The sequence below is a fragment of the Drosophila nasuta genome, chromosome 3 (assembly GCF_023558535.2).
Source record: "Drosophila nasuta strain 15112-1781.00 chromosome 3, ASM2355853v1, whole genome shotgun sequence".
NCBI lineage: Eukaryota > Metazoa > Arthropoda > Insecta > Diptera > Drosophilidae > Drosophila > Drosophila nasuta.
Genome location: NC_083457.1, coordinates 34,611,974 through 34,630,429, shown reverse-complemented (window position 1 = coordinate 34,630,429; position 18,456 = coordinate 34,611,974). Strand labels below are relative to the sequence as shown.

The 18,456-nt window shown below is 41.1% G+C and overlaps 5 protein-coding genes across 11 annotated transcripts in view; 3 read left to right on the top strand and 2 right to left on the bottom strand.

Annotated features, from left to right (window-relative positions):
• LOC132790174 (bicaudal D-related protein homolog) overlaps window positions 1-2,506 on the top strand; it is a 23,884-nt gene extending 21,378 nt beyond the window's left edge. For both annotated transcript variants that reach the window (XM_060798632.1, XM_060798633.1), the window contains exons 3-7: window positions 168-464; window positions 524-712; window positions 998-1,063; window positions 1,408-1,585; window positions 1,646-2,506. In XM_060798632.1, the coding sequence (XP_060654615.1) occupies window positions 168-464; window positions 524-712; window positions 998-1,063; window positions 1,408-1,585; window positions 1,646-2,322 (1,407 nt within the window). In that variant the 3' untranslated portion in view covers window positions 2,323-2,506. The remainder of the gene's footprint in view (window positions 1-167; window positions 465-523; window positions 713-997; window positions 1,064-1,407; window positions 1,586-1,645) is intronic.
• Window positions 2,507-3,795: 1,289 nt separating this feature from the next.
• On the top strand, window positions 3,796-8,376 carry LOC132788543 (caprin homolog). Its single transcript, XM_060796011.1, has 4 exons — window positions 3,796-4,323; window positions 4,907-5,089; window positions 5,155-5,321; window positions 5,566-8,376. Exons 1-4 carry the CDS (start codon window positions 3,913-3,915, stop codon window positions 8,000-8,002), a joined length of 3,198 nt encoding a protein of 1,065 aa, XP_060651994.1. The 5' UTR covers window positions 3,796-3,912; the 3' UTR covers window positions 8,003-8,376.
• Window positions 8,377-8,991: 615 nt separating this feature from the next.
• LOC132788545 (uncharacterized) lies at window positions 8,992-10,011 on the bottom strand. Of its 2 annotated transcripts, none has more exons than XM_060796014.1 (3): window positions 9,784-10,011; window positions 9,572-9,717; window positions 8,992-9,517 (listed from the first exon to the last, which is right to left on the bottom strand). In XM_060796014.1, exons 1-3 carry the CDS (start codon window positions 9,917-9,919, stop codon window positions 9,383-9,385), a joined length of 417 nt encoding a protein of 138 aa, XP_060651997.1. In that variant the 5' UTR covers window positions 9,920-10,011; the 3' UTR covers window positions 8,992-9,382. The 2 variants fall into 2 exon arrangements, with proteins under 2 accessions (XP_060651997.1, XP_060651998.1); XM_060796015.1 differs by having other exon boundaries at window positions 9,572-9,714.
• Window positions 10,012-10,031: 20 nt separating this feature from the next.
• On the top strand, window positions 10,032-11,905 carry LOC132788544 (probable aminoacyl tRNA synthase complex-interacting multifunctional protein 2). Of its 2 annotated transcripts, XM_060796012.1 has the most exons (5): window positions 10,032-10,238; window positions 10,436-10,546; window positions 10,861-11,022; window positions 11,089-11,317; window positions 11,378-11,905. In XM_060796012.1, exons 1-5 carry the CDS (start codon window positions 10,125-10,127, stop codon window positions 11,752-11,754), a joined length of 993 nt encoding a protein of 330 aa, XP_060651995.1. In that variant the 5' UTR covers window positions 10,032-10,124; the 3' UTR covers window positions 11,755-11,905. The 2 variants fall into 2 exon arrangements, with proteins under 2 accessions (XP_060651995.1, XP_060651996.1); XM_060796013.1 differs by lacking the exon at window positions 10,436-10,546 and having other exon boundaries at window positions 10,033-10,238.
• A 3,683-nt stretch (window positions 11,906-15,588) lies between these two features.
• LOC132791152 (ubiquitin-conjugating enzyme E2 R2) lies at window positions 15,589-17,938 on the bottom strand. Of its 4 annotated transcripts, none has more exons than XM_060799970.1 (3): window positions 17,782-17,938; window positions 16,570-17,139; window positions 15,589-16,514 (listed from the first exon to the last, which is right to left on the bottom strand). In XM_060799970.1, exons 2-3 carry the CDS (start codon window positions 17,128-17,130, stop codon window positions 16,065-16,067), a joined length of 1,011 nt encoding a protein of 336 aa, XP_060655953.1. In that variant the 5' UTR covers window positions 17,131-17,139; window positions 17,782-17,938; the 3' UTR covers window positions 15,589-16,064. The 4 variants fall into 4 exon arrangements, with proteins under 4 accessions (XP_060655953.1, XP_060655954.1, XP_060655951.1 ...); XM_060799971.1 differs by lacking the exon at window positions 17,782-17,938 and adding an exon at window positions 17,587-17,740; XM_060799968.1 differs by lacking the exon at window positions 17,782-17,938 and adding an exon at window positions 17,396-17,546.
• Window positions 17,939-18,456: the final 518 nt, after the last annotated feature.

The following is an 18,456-nucleotide window of genomic DNA, read 5'->3' as shown; positions in this document are numbered from 1 at the left end:
TTTAATTTTTTGTGTACGTGCACATTGTTTAGTTTACTTACTTTCATTGTCTGCTGTTGCTGTAGTAATTGCTGACGCGTCATAGAACAAATAATATTTTTTTTTGTTGTATCTCTTTGCTGTTTTTCTAATGTGCATTTAATTAACTTTCCATTTTTGTGTTGCAGAAACTTGAACAAGAGAAACATGTACTACGCCAGAAGTTGGCCATAGCAGAGGATGAGAGTGATCAGCGTGTGCTCGAACTGCAATCCGATCTCAATGAGCTCAAGGACAAACTGCAGACACAGGATGCGGCCATTAGGCAGGCGGAAAAGGAGAAAACCATACTGATCGATGAGCTGCAGCATCAGAACACACGACTCACCGAGCAGATTCAGGAGGCGCATGCCACCGAAATGAAGCTCAGCGCACAGATCCAAGAACTCAAGGATCAATATCACTACAGAAACAGCAGTCTACAGGTAAGATTTAAATCCTATTGTTAAGGAGCTTCGCTTTATTTACGAATTCGATACGACAGGAGCACGTGAACAGCCTGGAGTCGATAAAAACCGAACTAAACCTCACCACAGGCAAGCGACAGGAGTTGGAGCGTCGTCTGCAGCACGCGCAGGAGGAGAAAGAGAGCCTCACCTCATCGCTGGAGGAAGCATCAGACAGAATTCATATGCTGGAGCGACATGCTCGCGAACAGGAAACAAAATTAGAGGTGAGCTCAGAGCATATAAATCTCTGACAACGTTATCACGTCCGATTCATTAGTGTAGTTAAATTTAAACGAAAATGAAAATGAAATCGAAATTGAAATCGTGATTTTGCCAACACTCTGAGATTATTTATGTCGTTCCCAAGAACTGCGCAATTTCTCAAGTGTTTGAATTTATCTTATCTGACTTTCTTTTGCCCATAATTTTGTGCACAAAGATAAGTTGAAAGTTCGCTGGTCTAGAGTATCTTGTAACTGTTTCATCTGGCATCTTTCATCTTTTTGCAGACCACGTTACAAGCATTGGAGCGCTCTCAGCGTGAGAATAATGTGCTCAGCGAGCGTTTGGGCGCGGTAAGTTTGTCTCTTTCTTCCAACTTTTTACAGATCTGTGCTAATAACTGTAATTTCATACTAACTAATACTAGTAATACTAATATTTTATTGATCGCATTGGGCTTTTCTGGGTTCTTCCCTAATCATTGCAACATATGTTGGATCGACTAAAAAAAATTAGATTATCAATGTTTTTATTTCTGTATCTTATGCTTTTGTTTTCCAATCATCATCAATTGAATTCAAATCGAACTATAGTTGACGTTTAATAACTAAATTTGTAAGATTTTCTTTGAAGAAAACTCTTACGTAAAATTACAAATATCATCCCGATTTCAATCTAAAGACATTCGCTTGTTTAGGACACCAACTCCATGCCCGGCAAGAAGAGCTTGCAGTTCGAAATGGAATGCGATGAGGAAGAGGCAAGCTTCACGGAGACGGGCAAACCCAGCCAAATGTGGATAGAGGCTCGTTCGGTTTACATACAGCTGAAATCCCTGGTGGATTCGCTCAAAGTGAGCCATGACGATGACTCAGGTAAAGAATGTCCCAAAACTATCAATTGCAAATCGCCTAACTCATCTCGTTTTCTGTTAGGTCTCAATTCGGACATATCGCTGGATCTGGAATCCATGGATAACACAATGTCCAGCACAGACCGCAGTGAAGGTGATCACATCGCCATTGAATTCCGCCAGGGCATGCTGTCTGCCATGTCGGATGAGTTGACGCGGCTGCTGCTCAATCTGGATGCGGGCAACTTCAAGAAAATGCTGGATCAAACACGCAATCTTGTGCTGGAACAGGAGGATGAGATCAAGCGCAGCCATCAGCTGATACAGCAGCTGGAGGCCAAGGTCACCGTGACAGATGTGGAGCTGCAGAATGTGAAGGAGGAGCGCGATCAGGCACGTGGCGATTTGGTTGACAATACGGATCGCGATGAGCTGCTGACAAAGGCGCAAAAGGAACGTGATGCGGCCAACGAACGTCGCACCAAGGCCGAGGTGGAGCTGGCAAAGAATCGCGTCGAGTTAATGCAGGCCAATAGCCAGCTGCTCGAGTCCATTCAACAGAAGGTGGAACTGTCACAGCAGTTGGAGCAATGGCAAATGGACATGCAGGAGCTGATCGATGAGCAAATGCGTTCTAAGTTGATTAACAATCGCCGTGTGGCAAGCAGCGAGACGACATCAGCGCCGCCAAGCAGTGCTGCCGCCAATCTGGCCAAACGTGTGTCCAGCTATAAGCTCTGGAGTTTATTTCAGCGGTAGATGGACAAATTTGACAGCGCGCTGGAAGATCTACGCAACTCTTATATTTTTAATGTAGAAAAGACGTGAGGAATAAGCAAAGAAGAAGTTGAAGTTATAAAATGAGCTATATATTTTTAATATTTATACACACACAAAAGAGAGCCTAGGCATATATCTATATATATACATATATGTATTTGTACTTAAAGATGTTGTAATTTGTATGTACTATATTGAAACGATGCGCCCTTCTTCGGTTTTGTAGTGAAATCTTTTTGAATTACGCTTTATTAATCTTAAAAACAAAACAAAAAACATTACTTATGTATGTATTATTATAATTGTACTCTCGTACCTACGTTTAAACAATATTTCTGTACACAAATTATCTAAACGCTTGCTCTCTGTCTCTATCTCTCTATCTCCTTGTTTAGTTAATCTTGTAATTGTTTAAGCTGAAAACGGAAAATCAAAAAACATATCGCGCCATTTGGTTGAGCGTCTGGTGAATGGCTTTTAAAGCCTTTTGCTAGTTCATAAAACTTGTGTTTGCGATTACTGAAATCAAAATGTTATGATCGTATCTCTAACCTATAATCGTACTTAAGCATAATTAAGTGTAAGCAAAGCATTTATGTTAAAACTAAATATTATACGACATTATGTGAGTATATACATATATATATGTTTTTCAAGCAGGCAGAAAACGGGATTGCACGCGTATTGCGCGTCAGACAGACAACTTGCCTTAAATACGGACAATGAAACGGAAAGTTTAACATTTTAGATTGTTTAACTACATAACTTACCAATAAATCTATACAAAATAAAAACTACAATTATTTGTTTGTTTAATCACCGATTTTTTTCCAATTCATGGTTATCAAGATGACGTTAAATTTATAAATAACTGAAAATCAACAAAATATCGATATATTCACAGAATTATCGATTAGTTGTGCTCATAACGGCAGCCCTGGCTGTAGAAGAAATAAGTTTTGAATTGAATTTGAAAAGTACCAGGGATACAATAATAACAAAATAATAAATCGCTTCATCGATTATCAACACATTTTGTAGAGATTATAAGTAATTAACGACCAGACTTGCAACTTGTGTTTCGTTTAAAAATTGTTAAAAGATACCAACATTTGGAAGAAAGTATGCTATGAAAAACACACTTACGGTAACTTCTCAACTTTTAAGCGGAATCTTTTGCCTCCAACATTATCATTTATATAGATTAATTTTAAATATTCCGCTTTATGGAAACAAAAAAAGTTGTCTGGTATTTCTTCAAAAAGGTTTAGTTTCAATAAAGAGAAAACAACAATACAATTTTAAAAGTAGCGCATTTTTTTTAGAACATTATTGATAGTGTGACCACACGAGTAAGGTGAATGTCAATATTTTCATTATGAAATTGGTATATTTGACATGTGTGTCAAAAAATAGTGTTATATTTTGAAAATCATCTTTCGGTCACGCTGATTCAGACCCCTAAGTTTTTCGAAGAACAAAAAGAACGGCAGGACGAGGCAGCAGTTTCAATTTCATTCCTAATTTATAGTAACAGTAGTAAGCAACCAGAAGAACACACGGCAAACAATGCCTTCGGCTGCTACCACATTCACCAACAACAACAACACCAGCAATAGCAAGGAGAAACGCGCCTCGGTCAGCTCAATTGGTGCGAGCAGCATTGTCGGCAGCGGCGTGGGTGGTGGCGGCAGCGGCGGCGGCTGCAACAATAGCAACGCAAGCAACGGACAGCATAGCAGCAGCAGCAACACCAATCTCGCTGAATGTGCCAAGACTGTTGTTGTTGCAGCGGCGACAGCTGCAGCTGGTAGTGCAGATAGCCAAACCGATTTGACTAACAGCAGCACCAACAACAACAATAATGTCAATGCCAAAACGCTGAAATTGACGGCTGCTGCGGCCGCTGAACCGTACAATCCGATGAAGCAAATTCTGGTCATCATTGAGCACAAGATTCGCAACTTGGAGAAGCGCAAGGTAAGCGTGAAACATGGACATTAAAGTGGGACATAGTATGGTCTGGCATATTCCACCATTTTTTTATTTTCATATTCGTTCGTCGCCCGCTTTGTTTCAGTTCGGTTTTTTTTTTTTTTTTGCTCGTGTTGCTTGTTCCCTTTGTGCACGCAGATTTTTCGCGACGCCATGTTTGCTATCTGACAGCGTTGCCAGATTGTTAGTCGTGATTGTAAGAATAAAAAGTTTATTTTCACTTTATGCTCGACTTGTGCAAATGCATTTAAAAATTTCAAAAATTTAACATAAAAATATTTATTTGGTAACGGTTTTATGCACAGAAAGTGTAATTTGTGCGTGCGTTTATATAAAGAAATTCTTTCGTGTTTGCTGCAGCCGGCCGGCGAAAATTCTGGCAACGTTTTTACTGACGCATGTGGCCCGACATTTTTAAACTATCGTATTCCGATTGGGTTTCGATTCGCGCTTTGTTTTTATATTTTGTGGGCAAAGCAAAGAAAAACATGATGCGTCGCCAATGTTATCATCTAAACAATGACTCATGCTTCCCATTTTATTTTATGTGTCACTTATTATTATTTAGACCAAACTAGAATCGTATCGGGCTATCCAAAGTGGCGGCAAGGAACTGAGCTCCGATCAGGCAGCTGCCGTTGCCAAATACGATTCTGTGCTGGCGACTACGGAATTTGCTCGTGACTTCTCCAAGCAAATTCAGCAGATGTGCAAGGAGGCCGAAAAGGAGCAGAAAAAACAGGCTCGCAAGGTAACACAGTACATTAAGAGTTTGTGAAATTGCAATTGTTTAACATTAACAATTGAAACATGCAGGACAACCAGGCAAAGACTGTGGCCGAGACTGCTAAGATTCGTGATCTCTTGGTTATGCAAAACGTTCTCTCCTGCTTCATCGATGAGCAGGTGCGCAATGATTTCTTGACCGGCGAGAATGGGGCCTGCAAACTGGAAACTAACGAACTGGCGACGCTCGAAAAATTGTAAGTATTAGCAGGCCATATTTCTGTTAATTAAAATGCCGTTAAGTTTCGTTAACACTGCCTTAACATCTGAGATGCTGTTAAGCTCCGATAATGCCTATTACATTAGAAATATTTGTTTATTTATTATAAGGCATAGAAGCAATAGAATACTAACGGTATAGATTAAAGAAATTTGTATCAAAGGGAATAGCCAATAAAAAATTAGTGTATTCATATAATTAATTTCTGTTCTGTAATTTAGCTGTGTGGAGGTGCAAACTCGTCGACCGGAAACGGCTGAGGACATTAGCTTTCTGACGACCGCTCAAAAGGCTGCCGAACTCTTTGCCATGACCATTAATGCGCGCGCCAAGCCTTATGGTGAGCTGACGTTCGAGAAATTGCTGGCGCTCTTCCACAAGGTTCAGGATTGCGGCTATTTGGACAAGTACTATTGGATTCCCTCAACGGATCAGGGCAACAGCACGGACAGCGGCACGGCTAGTGGTGAGGGCGAGACACTGTTGAACGATGTGGCCAACAATGCTGACGTGGCGGAAACTTTGATGTCTGAGCCATCGGTGCATAATTCTTTGGAGGAAGGTCTGGATAAGCTGTCAATTGGCGATGCTGCTGGAAATGTGTTGCCCGAGCTTCATCAGCAGGAGCGTGCGCATCTGTTGCACGAACCGCCGCAGCATCAGCAGCAGCGTGTGGTTGTTCAGCCACCGGGCGTTTATAATGCTACGCCAGCGGCTGCTGCAGCGGGCAATGCGACGACACCTGTGCATGTTGTGTATGCAGCAGCGGCACCGCCGCCACAGCAACAGCCAACGCATGTGGTGCCACCGACGCAGCATGCACATCCCCATCAGCTGCTGAGCAGCCCCGTGAATCTCCAGGCCTTACAGCAGCAGCCCCAGGCGGGCGTTGCCGCTGTGCCGCCGACGGTGCCACCGCAGCAACAACAACAGCAGCAACCGCCGCACTTTGGGCCGACGACAGTGCGTGCTGTGGAGCATAATTACTTCAAGCAGCCGCCGCTGCAGCAACCACCACAGCAGGCAGCAGCTGCAGCCGCTGCTGCAGCTCATCATCAGGCAGCAACGCCACAGCAGCAGCAGTTTATGCAGCAGCTGCGTCCGCTGTCCGAGGTACTTGGCACCGGCAGCTTCCACTTTCTGCAGGACAGCGAACTGGATGCTCCGGTGGAGGTGATTACTCCCCAGCAGCAGCAGCAACAACAGCATCAGCCGCAGCAACAGGCGCCGCCGCCGCAACAATTGCCAGTGGCTGGTTTAGTCTTCGAACAGCAACAACAGCAGCAGCAGCAACAACAACAGCAGAATCATGTCGATGAATTGCATACCATAACCACGCTGACCTTTACCAATCAGTCCTTCCCGTCCCTGCAGCAGCAACAACAACAGCAGCAGCAGCAGCCTCCACAACAACAACAACAGCAGCAACAATTGTTCTCGCCAGTGCTGATTGCAGACCAGCAACGTCAACAGCAGCAGCGCATGCTGATCGTGGCACATTTGCCGCCACAGCAGCAGCAACAACAACAGCAGCAGCAACCACAACAACAACCGCCGCAGCAGCAGCAGCAAGCAACGCCAGCTCCTCAAGGAATTGGTATGCAACCAGGCGATGTGACTGCAGTGTTTCCCTATGACAGCGCCGTTGTTAGCTACGAGCAGCAGCTACAGCAGCAACTGGCTCTTAACAAGCCGCAACAGCAGCAGCAGCAACAACAGCAGCAGCAACATCAGCAGGCAAAACACAAGGGACAGCATCCACAGTTTGGAGGCTACAGTGAAATCATTGAAAGCGATGTGTTCCAAGCTGATGATAACACGAATGCAGCCGCCACCGCTGCACTGACCAATGTGCTCAAGACACAATCATCGGCCCTGGTGGAGCAATCGCCAGCTGTAGCCACTGCTGGTGGAGCAGCAGCAACGCCACCTTCCGCTGCAACCAACAGCAGCAGCAACAACAACAATAGCAGCAACAGCAGCAAGTGGAGCAGCGAGATGAATGCGATGAGCAGCACTGCATCGAATGGCAGCAACAGCAGCACTAACAACAAGCAGGAATGGTCAACACCACGCGACAACAGCAGCGGACGTGGAGCTGGTAACTACGACAACAACGATACTGCCAACAATCACTGGAACAACTCCAACTCGCAGCAGGATAATGGCAACCAGGTGCGTCGCAATTCTGGCAACTATCAGCAGCGTCGCAATGGTGGCGGTGACGAACGTGGTCGCAATGGCGGCGGCAATTATCGCTCGAGACAGTACGGCAATTCGTCGTCTTCGCAACAGCAGCAGAATGGACGTAACAGTGGCGTTTACTTCCGCAACAATGAGTCCAACAGTGGAGGCGGCGGAGGCAACGGCAACAATTACTATCAGAATGGCGGCGGCGGTGGAGGAGGTGTTGGTGGTTACAACAAGGAGTCGCGCTATGATTCATCTGGTGGCGGCGGTAATTCGTATCGTGGCCAGCGCGGTGGCAATCAACGCAACGGCAACGGACCCTTTGGACGTCCAATGGGTGATCGTGGCCGCAACACGGCAGGCGGCTCTGGGCCGGGCAATGGCGGTGGCGGTGGCGGCAGCGGTGGCTACGTGAATCAGCGTCAATCACAGCAACGCATGCCGCTGAGCCTGGAGAATAAAAACTGAACAGTGAGCGGGAGAAGAAGCAGGAGAAGCGTCGATGTCGACGGCGGCGCAGCTGTTTGGCCGTAGCCCATGTATTAAACGAAAAGCTCCTCTCACACACACACACACATATACACTCTCTCACTCACACATCCATCTACATATTTACTATATTAGCACCACTCTTACACATCCACATCCTTCACGTTCACACATACTTTACACGCAGCGTTGCCACGTTAGCAGTCGATTTACCGTTAGTCGGCAACGCGCAAAAAAGCTCCAAAAAAAGAATACAAACGGAAACAGTGCGCATTTTTTTCAAATACAATTAAATGTTTCTATATAATGATTTATTTAATTAATTAATAATAAAAACAAAAAAAACATAGTAATTAGATGAACACTTAACAAAACACCACACGACAAACAACAAACATACAGGAAAGTTCAAAAACACATACACAAAACAAAAGCAACAACCAACAAGAATATAATGTAAATTGGGTTTCTAAAACCCAAGAGCAAAATACAAAAACAAATCAAATATATTTAAATTGATTGCAAAAGAAGCGTGCGGACAAACAGCTGCGACTTGAAAAGGAAGGAAGCAAAGCGAAACGAAGGAACGGATACAAAACTAAAGAGGAAACGAGAAGGAGCTGAGAAAAGTGCGTACAACTTTTCAAGTTAAAATAAATACATGGAAACAGAAAATAAAAGTATTTATACGTCTTAGCAATTAAATTACATTTTTGAAACATACAAATTATATTTAATTAACTAATATAATACATTGCGAATGGATGATGAAAATATGAAAAACAAAACAAAAAAACGAACGGAATGCAACTTATGTAATTTACTATAAACAAATATATTTATAGTTTGTGCTCTTACTACAATTTATTTTCTTTTTTATTGCATTTGGTTATAAATCTTTGTTTTTTCTGCCAGCACAGAGCAAAAAAATTTGAAATGCGCGCATATATTTAATAGATATCTACAATGAATTATATGTAGAGAACTGTATTAACAATTATTGCATTACAACATTATGCCCCACTTATGTGCATTATAAACAAAGAAACAAACATGAATTATGTATTTGCAAAATAGTACATTAAACAACAATTATATAAGTAGCAAATGTTTTTTCATTTTGCAGGCCATTTTCCTGAATTGAAACTTAATTTGAATTGGATTCGTTAAGATCGAAATTGGTTGAATTTGTAGATGGAGCTGCTTTCGTCAGGTGGGCAATTGAGATGGGTTTATAATTGGATTTGATTTCGTTAAGTAGAAAAACTAGTTTGCTTGCAATTGGAATTTCTTTCGTTAAGTGATTTTTCGTTTACAGTAAAACTTGCCTAATGCCTAAATAAATACAATTCATAGTTTCTAAGATTGCTTGCTCTTAATTTCAGTTTTTGTTGGAGAGTCGCATAGAAACCAAAGACCTGCCAATATAAATGTTATACCAATCCCGGATAATGTCGACAGCGGCTCTTGATAAACGAGTACACCTAAAATGAACTAAAGTTGTCTAATTAGAAGAATTGCCCTTAAGTACTGCAAGCAAATACAAACTGATAAGACATAATTGGAGGCGGCTGTCAAGACGGTTGCCGTGAGTGTTTGCTGTGACATTTGCAGCGCCTTCAGAAAGTAGCGCATGTTGCAAACATTGCAGAGTAGCATAAGGATCAGAGGCAGCAATTGGATCAGTGCAACTTCTAAAAGAAAAACAAAAGAAATCCATAAACGTTTGTTTGGCAACAGCATTCTGTGTTTTTACATACCCACATACGAATTTCCGGTTGTTGATTGCACCAAGCGTAGGGCGCTAAGATAGCTGGGCAACTTGCCAAAGAAACTGCCGCCGGCAGCGCAAGCGCCAGCTAAAAAACTATAACGATATTTTAACAGAGCCTCCATTTCAAAACAGCTGTCGTACTCGGTGTGACCGCTCGTCGCATAAGAGAATTTTCTGCTGTAGACGGCTGTCGGCTAGTTTATAATACAAATTGCGGCTTGCGCATTTTTAGTACATTTTGAGAATACAAGTTGCGGTCACGCTGACGAGGCAAGCACATTTTCGCGAAGTATAACAACTGAATTTCTTCCAAATTAGCCAGTAGAAATGTACGAGTTGAAAACTTTGTTGCCCCAATTCGATATCAAACTGCCCACCTGTATGTACGACTTAAAGAATGTCAGCCTCGCCGCCGGCGGTGCAACAGCAGGAGACACCGCAGTAAGTGCAGTGCAATAACGTTTCCATCAGCTGCCGTGGCCAATTTTAGAGATGAGCGCGAACGCTACTGCGACTCAAAAGAGTCACAGTGCTAAAGTGACATTGATGTTTGTTATACTATTTAATGGTTGCACAAGCCTCCAGTAAAGATACTTTTCACTCATAACGCAAACATTTCATTTTCATGCAATTTAAAGCACATTCAATACAATAATGGCGTTACGGAGAGTGCGAGCAACCCAAAAAAGTCAGTAACTTGTGCACTTGATTTGGACATTTTAGGCCGACAAATACAACAATTGCTAAAGGTTAAAAGAAACAACATCTCTATATACTAAAAACACACAACAAATTATCAATCTATTTATAAACATTACTCTGACTAACGCATAATACGCACGGTGCTTGTGTTTTTTGTCTTTTGTGCATACTGTGATCACATTAGAAATGGGCGCATGATGAAATTTTCAACGCTAAGCTTCCAATATACCGGCTTGTGAAGTCAACGATGACGTCAATGTCATTGTCACGCGCCCATCTCTAGTTTACATACGATTGTCATCACTAAACGTTAGCACTGCTTGCACCTGTCTGATGCATAACGTCCTTTGTCTACTTGCAGCAGGAGGATACGGCCGCTGTGGTGAAACGCCAGGACAAGGTGCTGCAGCAGCTGGAAGAGCTAAAGGCGCAATTGGACAAAATACGCGCCAGCTTAGGAGTGCGAGTATGTGGAAAGACCATCCAGCATACGACAGCCTACCAAAATGGAGGCCTTAAAGAGGTGGGTATTCGAAGAAAGTGTGGTGGAATTTAAGAGATATAAAAAAGACAATGCCTTCACCAACAGGTGCCACTGCAAGATGTTGTAGTCAATGGTCATCCCAACTTTATACCCTATGCGCTGTTGGCTTTGAAGAATGCTTGGCGTGATTTGTACACCATCGATGTGAAGACGTTCACACACTCGACAATGGCAGATATTGGGCCAGCTGCCCGTGAATTCGAGGCCAATCTGGCCAAGGTGCCGGTTAACACGGCATTGCCCAAGATTAACGTAACGCTGATCTGGAAGAACTGTAAGCAGAACTATTTAGTTATTAATCAGTCATTAACTTAATTCTTTGTATTTACTGCAGGTGAACACACGGAAATGATCAGTTCACCTACTATGTATGTGCCCATCTACGGCGAAGTAAATATCATCAGGTATTTGGGTCGTGTTGGACCCACCGAGTATCGTTATGAGAACTCACCACTCTGCAATGAGATCGACGCCGTGCTCGACATTTGCTATCAACTGCTGCGTTGCACCACACACAAAAGCCAAGTGGCAATGGTGCGATTGCTAGACAAGCGACTGCAGCAACAGCAGTACTTTGGTGGTCAACAAATGTCTGTGGCCGACATCGGCGTCTACAGTTCCCTCATTCGCATGCCTGCCATCACTGACAAGGATCTGACACCGGCGCTACTGGCATGGCGTAAGCGGGCCAAGCTCGTTACCCAGATCTAAGGACTTTACTCTACTCAATGCGAATGAAAATAAAGTGTTAGCAAAAAATTAAATATAGTTTACCACGCTTTTTTGTTGGCATCACAATTACTTAAGCAAAAAGCTTCTAGAGGGTGGAGAAACAAATAAAGTAAAATTTTATTCTATTAAATTAATACATTTTTTATTAAATTTGAACTTTTATTAAAACTTTGTGGTCGTGTATCCACAAATAACATTTCTAAAAAATGATTGCCAATAAAACTTTAATTACGCCCATTTAAAATGTTGAAAAAATATGTAAATTTTTTTTCACTGGCTTCTCTATGTCAAGCAGTGGTCTTTACAATTTTTGTTACTTTAACATCTGTTAACCGCGCTGTTAATTTGAACTTTACGCAAGTAGTTCAAGCTCAGTTTGAAGCAACACATCGCAATCAGTAACTATAACTGAACATTTTGAAATATTAATATATATTAGCATAGTTTTAAATGTTAAGTTGGGATATTAATTGCCAAACGAACCAACGACAAAAACTTAGCACAAAATACAGTTATTTTGAAGCACTCCATTAACCCTCTAGTGCCCAAGACCGCCTCTAGACGGGTAATGATAAAAGTACCGTTATTTTATTCTTTTCATTCCTTTTGACTCGGTTTTGCGTTTTTTCTAATTCGGGGAAGTCCAAAAATTAAGTTGGTTGCGTTTGGTATACATACTAGAGCTTGCGCAAGCTGCTGTATTCATTTGAAGTTGAAAATTTGTGCAACTCGGACGAAGTAATTATTTTGTAAGAAGTGCATAATGTAAATATTTTTTTAAAATATTATAAATAGTTTGCTGCTGAAAAAAAAATTGTACCGTGTTGCTGATAGTCTCAAGGACGCAAAAAACGCAACCCACACTAAAAGAAGTTTTCGTTAGCTTTTATTGCATTTATAAAGTAGCCCGTCTAGAGGCGGTCTTGGGACAATTCGGGAAAAAAAATTTATGAGGTAAGTTTGAAAGGGAAACAATCTATGACATATTTAAGTACAAATAATTGCTTCTGTAGACATGGAACGACGACAAGTGAATAAGCTATCAGCTCTTTCCGACGTGGAGATTGAAAAATTTTTAAATTCTATTGATTTTGATATTGATACGGATGGAGAAGAAGAGTTGGAGGACGATTTGACTAATGATGTTTGCGAGGCAGCACTTCCTGTCAATGAGGAAGATGATGAAGCGATTGAAAGAGTGCTAAATATGTCGGATTCTTTGTTGGCTAGAGAGATTTGTGTAACTTCACGCGGAAGTCCTACTCCTTTTGCAAAATTATTGTCACCCTCAAGTTCGATTGCGTCCAATTCACCTCAAGCACAGAAACGCAAACGTAAAGCGCCTGCTGAGCATAATACTCCTCATGTTAAAGAAAGCACAATAGTTGAATGTGGATCTGTTTTAACTATCGACCCAAAATCACCGCTTTTCAAAAGATATTGTGGCGCCAAACGAACCTAGTCATGGATAAATCTGCAATATCCTTTATTGAGCCTGACCTCGGAGAACTTAAAAATCTGGATACGCCATTCAAGTGTTTTCAATTTTTTGAATGATGATATTATTGAACATATCACCCAGCAAACAAATTTGTATGCTACCCAAAAGGATGTCAATACTTCGTTTTCCACAACAAATTTAGAAATTCGACAATTTATTGGCATTCTATTTTTGATGTCAGTTTTTCGCTACCCAAATGTTCGTTCATATTGGGGGGAGTACGCATTTGGAACAATACAAAACACAATGTCAAGAAATCGCTTTGAAAAAATACGAGGAAATTTGCATTTTAATGATAACAGTAAGTTGCCCTCAAGGATTCTGCCGACCATGATCCTTTATACAAAATACGGCCTCTCGTAAATCATTTCAATGACAAGTTTCAATTAGTTTCGATGCGCCAACGCTTATCTGTGGATGAACAAATGTGTGCAACGAAGATGAAGACCTTTCTTAGACAATACTTACCAGACAAACCACACAAGTGGGGAGTGAAATTCTTCAATTTGTGTGATTCTTCTGGCTTTTGCTATAATTTCGAGATATATTGTGGAGCAGGTGACAACGTTGTTCAAACAGGCTCACCAGATCTTGGTGCGGCAGCAAATGTAGTTGTTCGATTGTCTCGAAATGTTCCGGATTTCAAAAATCAGATAATCTACTTTGACAATTATTATACTTCGTTGCCGCTTCTTGTATATCTCAAGTCCGGGGAATATTTTCTTTGGGAACTATTCGCTCGAATCGCATTCCAAATTGTAAGCTGCCAACTGACAGCGACCTCAAAAAACAAGTGCGTGGATATTCTACAGAATTTTGTGGATCTGTATCAGGAGTCGATCTGTCTTTGACGATTTGGAAGGACAATAAGGCAGTCCGACTTGCTTCGACTTACGCGGGCATAAAGCCTTTCCTGAATGAAACGAATCCAAAAGTCAGGTTTCACGTTTTGTTCGTTCCGAAAAAGTACGTTGACATAAATTGCCCAAATGTTATCCACGAATACAACAGCCACATGGGCGGTGTCGACTTAATGGACGGACTTATAGGTCGATATAAAATTCCCGTAAAGAGCAACAAGTATACAAATCGACTATTTACGCATATGCTTGATTTGGCCATGGTAAACGCTTACATTTTGTTCCACCGAATAAACCAGCCAGACGCTAATAACGCAAAATACCAATTGCCAAACTTTCGATCAGAGATCGCATATGTGCTATGTATGCTACAAACTCTAATCTGCCAAAAGGACCCGGGCGCCCTCGACAAGTTGATGGAAAGGAAAATAAATGCACAGGGAGGAAAACTTTCCTTCCGATTAATAATGTACGTTATGATGCCGTCGAGCATTTTCCAATGTTTTTATCACGCGCTGACAAAAAAACTTGTAAGCTTCCTGGTTGTACTTCCGAAACTCAAATTGTCTGCCGTAAATGTAATATAAACCTGTGCTTTTCCCAGAAAAAAGACTGTTTCTATGATTTTCATCACAAATAAGTAAACGAACTTTTTGTACACAAATATTTGAAGCTTTGTGAATTTAAGTAAGTTTAGTTTTAATTGTTATTTTATTTGTTTTTGGTGCTCATCTTAATATCATTTATAATAAAACATGTGAACAAAAGAATTGATTACCTAATTTTTTGTTGGCCTAGCTTCCCAAAGCCGCCTCTAGGCGGTCCAAGGTTATAGTCATATAAAACTCGATCCGAGCAAAAATAATTTTTTTTTTTAAACACACATTCACTTTTGATACATACTGAATCCAAAAATAATTTTTTTTGGAAAAGAAAATTTGGGCACTAGAGGGTTAAATTGGTCTCAATACACTGCAGTAATTTTGCAAGCAGTGCAAACGAAAGCAGTTTATCAAGCAGTTGATTCACAGCTAAAGTAGTTACAAATAAAAATAAAACAAATACAATTAATTAATTAAACAATGACTTTCAATCGAACAATTAAGCACATGCAAACTAAAAAACTCGTATTTTTTGTTGTCATTTTATTTGGCTTATTTATCTTTGCAATTTAATTTATACAATGCGAACTTTTCGTTTCTCTATATTGCAGATTTAGTTCTTTTTATTCATATTTCGGTTTTGTTGCACTTACAAATTGCTTAATTTCTACATTTTAGACATTGACAATCCACTGATTTAATCCGCAAATTTTTATATGTAGTTTTACGCTTCACTTTAGCTTTTTTTAGGATAAATCTCTCCCCATTTGGAGGTTAATTTTGTATATTTATTTTTTAAAAAATCCTCCCCGCATAACCCACTCTTCCGGCATATATATATGCTTTAATCTGTAGTTTAGTATATATATATATTTTTTAAATAATAATTTACAGCTAATACATTGTATATATATTCATATTCAGTTGTTTTTGTTGCTTTTCTTTGTTGTTGTTGAAAGGATTCGCAAGCTACCGAAACTCGATTCAATGGATTGGTTCAAAATACAAAATAGGCCTGACCAGAAAACTGAAGCTAACTGGCTGGCTGAGGGTTATTAGCTGTTTTGTTGCTGGAGCTGAGTTTGATTGGCTGACTGGTTTTTAGTTTTAGTTGTTGTTGTATATAGATGCAATAACTTGTGTATCGGGATAAATGACATAAGCATAGCGATTTGGGGTTGATGTTGTATTAAACGCCTCCTAGCTCGATTCACGCACACACAGACAGATTGTTCACACCAGACTTCGATTTAAATGCTACACGGAGGCCTAGGGCAAGGAGCTATTGAGGAGAAATTGCAGATGCTTCTGGTTGTGGTTGCAGCATTATGAGGTTTCGCCCTTGCCGCTATCATCGGCAGATTCGGTGTCATCCGCTGAAGCGCCACCAGCTGCAGTTGTTTTCGTTGCAACCAGACCGTTGTTGTTCTTGCATTTAGTTTTGCTAATCGCAGCACTATCGCCATTACCCTTTTCCTGCTGATTCTCTTCATTTACGTCGTCGTCATCATCGTTGTCATCCTCATCCTCTTCATCATCCTCATCGTCGTCCTCGTCATCCTCATCCTCGGAATCTGTGGGCAAATCTTCAGTTTCCAAATCGAAATCATCATCATAGAAATTCGCATCCAGGCCCGACTCTGTACTGGGCTTAACCGTTGGTTTCAAACAGTAATCCTCCAGTGTCATGGGCACCACAATGCCCTCACGCTTCGCTTCCGCATTGGCAGCCAGCGCCTGTTTGCGTATGATATTCGGATACTCGTTGTCCTTACCCTGCAGTGTAATATTAGAACATGAATGGTATCATAATGAAAAGCCAACTGCTTACCTGCGAGTCCCGCCATCTTCGATACATCACCGAAGCATCTACATTCGCCGGTGAATAAGTGTTGGGTTCATTGAGCAGCGATATGACCGAGAGGAGAATGGTACGCACATTCTGTGTGGGATTCCAACGTTCGCAGGGCAGTTCGCCGCTCTGCGGATCATCGACCGGAGGATGTAGTATCGATATGCATAGATCCCCGTTCTCGTAGACGTTCGGATGCCAGACCTTGGTGAGGAAGCGTATGGATGGCGGCGAATATGGATAATCATTTGGGAATTTCATATGTGCCTTGAAATAGCCGCCCTGATACAAGGTATCCGGTGGCCCAAATATGGCCACTTCCCATTCAAATAGATTATCATCGTTCATTAGTTTCACACGAAATCCCTCCACCGGCTCCTCTTGCAGGGATTTGTATTCCATGGCCAGGGCACGAACTGCTGAGCTGCTTGGCTGTTGCGTTGATGTTGCTGTTGTCAGTGTGGATGTTGTTGTTGTTGCCCCGGCAGCGGCCAAGAGCGTTGACGACGCATTTTGCGATGTGGATGCAGCGGTGGTCATTTGGTTCACCTACAAGCAATAACAAAAAAAAAAAAACTAAATAAATCAAAAACGAGCGAATGTTTGTGTGTGTGTTGCTTCGAATATGTATCAGACGTCCAGGGTCAATATCTTATACGCTGACGCAGCCGAGGGAAGCAGAGGCAGCGGCTGAGGCAGAGGCAGCAATAACAACAACAGCAGCAACGTCGTCGTCGACGTCGTTGACGGATTCAAGGTGAGCAGCGGCACTCACACAGGCAAACACGTACACACGCACACTTACAAGTTCATGCATGCATGCATTCAAATTGTTGTTGCAAATGGAACTTGAAAATTTTTTTGGTTTTTGGATAAGCGATTGTCGCGCTTTTGTCATCCACTACTATATTTTAAAACGTATGTATCTATTTGGCCAGAGCGAGAGCGAAAGAGTTTAGAAAACGATGCGTTTTCCGTGGCCCTCCTTGTTCTTACTGTTGTTTTGTTGCTGGTATTAGAGTTGCTCTTGTTCTTGCTGTTGTTGTTATTATGGTCGGCGTTGTGAAGCAGACAACAAAAATATTTTTGAGACAAAACACAAATAAAAATTGACGCATCAATGTGCGTGTATGTGTGTGTCACAGATTTTGTAATTGAACGCAAACAGCCTATTGTGTTACAAATACGTACTTCTTTTTCACTGATAAACGTGCAATGAATAACTTGCTTAATTAACTGACTTGCTTTGTATTTGTATTCACTTCTTCGTTTGCAACAATTTCACTTTACACATATTCGCCATAATTAGAGATTCGATACTAAGCCGTTGCAGTGTGACCACATTTGAAAAATTTTAAATATACGGTTTTTCGTCAAAAATATACTGTTCTCACAAAACAAGCTTTAACTTCACTTTGAAAATGTAAAACTGGCATTCCCGTTAAAGAATTAATTGCTTTTGATTTATTTTTCTTTTTTTAACTTTGTTGTTTAACTTATTGTTTGAATATAGTATTTTTTCCCACAGCTGATAGTGAATAAGACTGTCAACCGCAATTTCAAAAGTAACATAACATTATATGCCAAAGTTTGGCCACACAATTATTTTAAACTAACTTTGGTAATCGTTTGAAGTAATCGATAAGGCAGTGTGCTTGGAGACATTGAAAATGTTATTGCTCTGTCAAGCTCTATTGGCTCTGTTATACAAATACTGGAAAAGTATCAGCTGTTAAATTCGAACTTTGAAATTATATTCTAATTTTGTTTACTGAAAAATGCAGATGGTTTAGAGCTTTGATTTATCAATGTTTTATATTAAAGTAATGATTGCCAACAAATTAACTAAATACAAAATTGAACCTA

Coding starts and splice junctions, on each gene's coding strand:
- LOC132788543 (XM_060796011.1), top strand. CDS start 3,913: ATGCCTTCGGCTGCTACCACATTCACCAACAACAACAACACCAGCAAT. Junction 5,090..5,154: donor AGAAAAAACAGGCTCGCAAG/GTAACACAGTAC, acceptor TGAAACATGCAG/GACAACCAGGCAAAGACTGT. Junction 5,322..5,565: donor CTGGCGACGCTCGAAAAATT/GTAAGTATTAGC, acceptor TCTGTAATTTAG/CTGTGTGGAGGTGCAAACTC.
- LOC132788545 (XM_060796014.1), bottom strand. CDS start 9,919: ATGGAGGCTCTGTTAAAATATCGTTATAGTTTTTTAGCTGGCGCTTGC. Junction 9,718..9,783: donor AACCGGAAATTCGTATGTGG/GTATGTAAAAAC, acceptor TTTTTCTTTTAG/AAGTTGCACTGATCCAATTG. Junction 9,518..9,571: donor CCTCCAATTATGTCTTATCA/GTTTGTATTTGC, acceptor AGACAACTTTAG/TTCATTTTAGGTGTACTCGT.
- LOC132788544 (XM_060796012.1), top strand. CDS start 10,125: ATGTACGAGTTGAAAACTTTGTTGCCCCAATTCGATATCAAACTGCCC. Junction 10,239..10,435: donor CAACAGCAGGAGACACCGCA/GTAAGTGCAGTG, acceptor TGCAATTTAAAG/CACATTCAATACAATAATGG. Junction 10,547..10,860: donor AAATACAACAATTGCTAAAG/GTTAAAAGAAAC, acceptor GTCTACTTGCAG/CAGGAGGATACGGCCGCTGT.
- LOC132791152 (XM_060799968.1), bottom strand. CDS start 17,488: ATGACAAAAGCGCGACAATCGCTTATCCAAAAACCAAAAAAATTTTCA. Junction 17,140..17,395: donor ATGCATGCATGCATGAACTT/GTAAGTGTGCGT, acceptor TATTGCTTGTAG/GTGAACCAAATGACCACCGC. Junction 16,515..16,569: donor GAAGATGGCGGGACTCGCAG/GTAAGCAGTTGG, acceptor ATTACACTGCAG/GGTAAGGACAACGAGTATCC.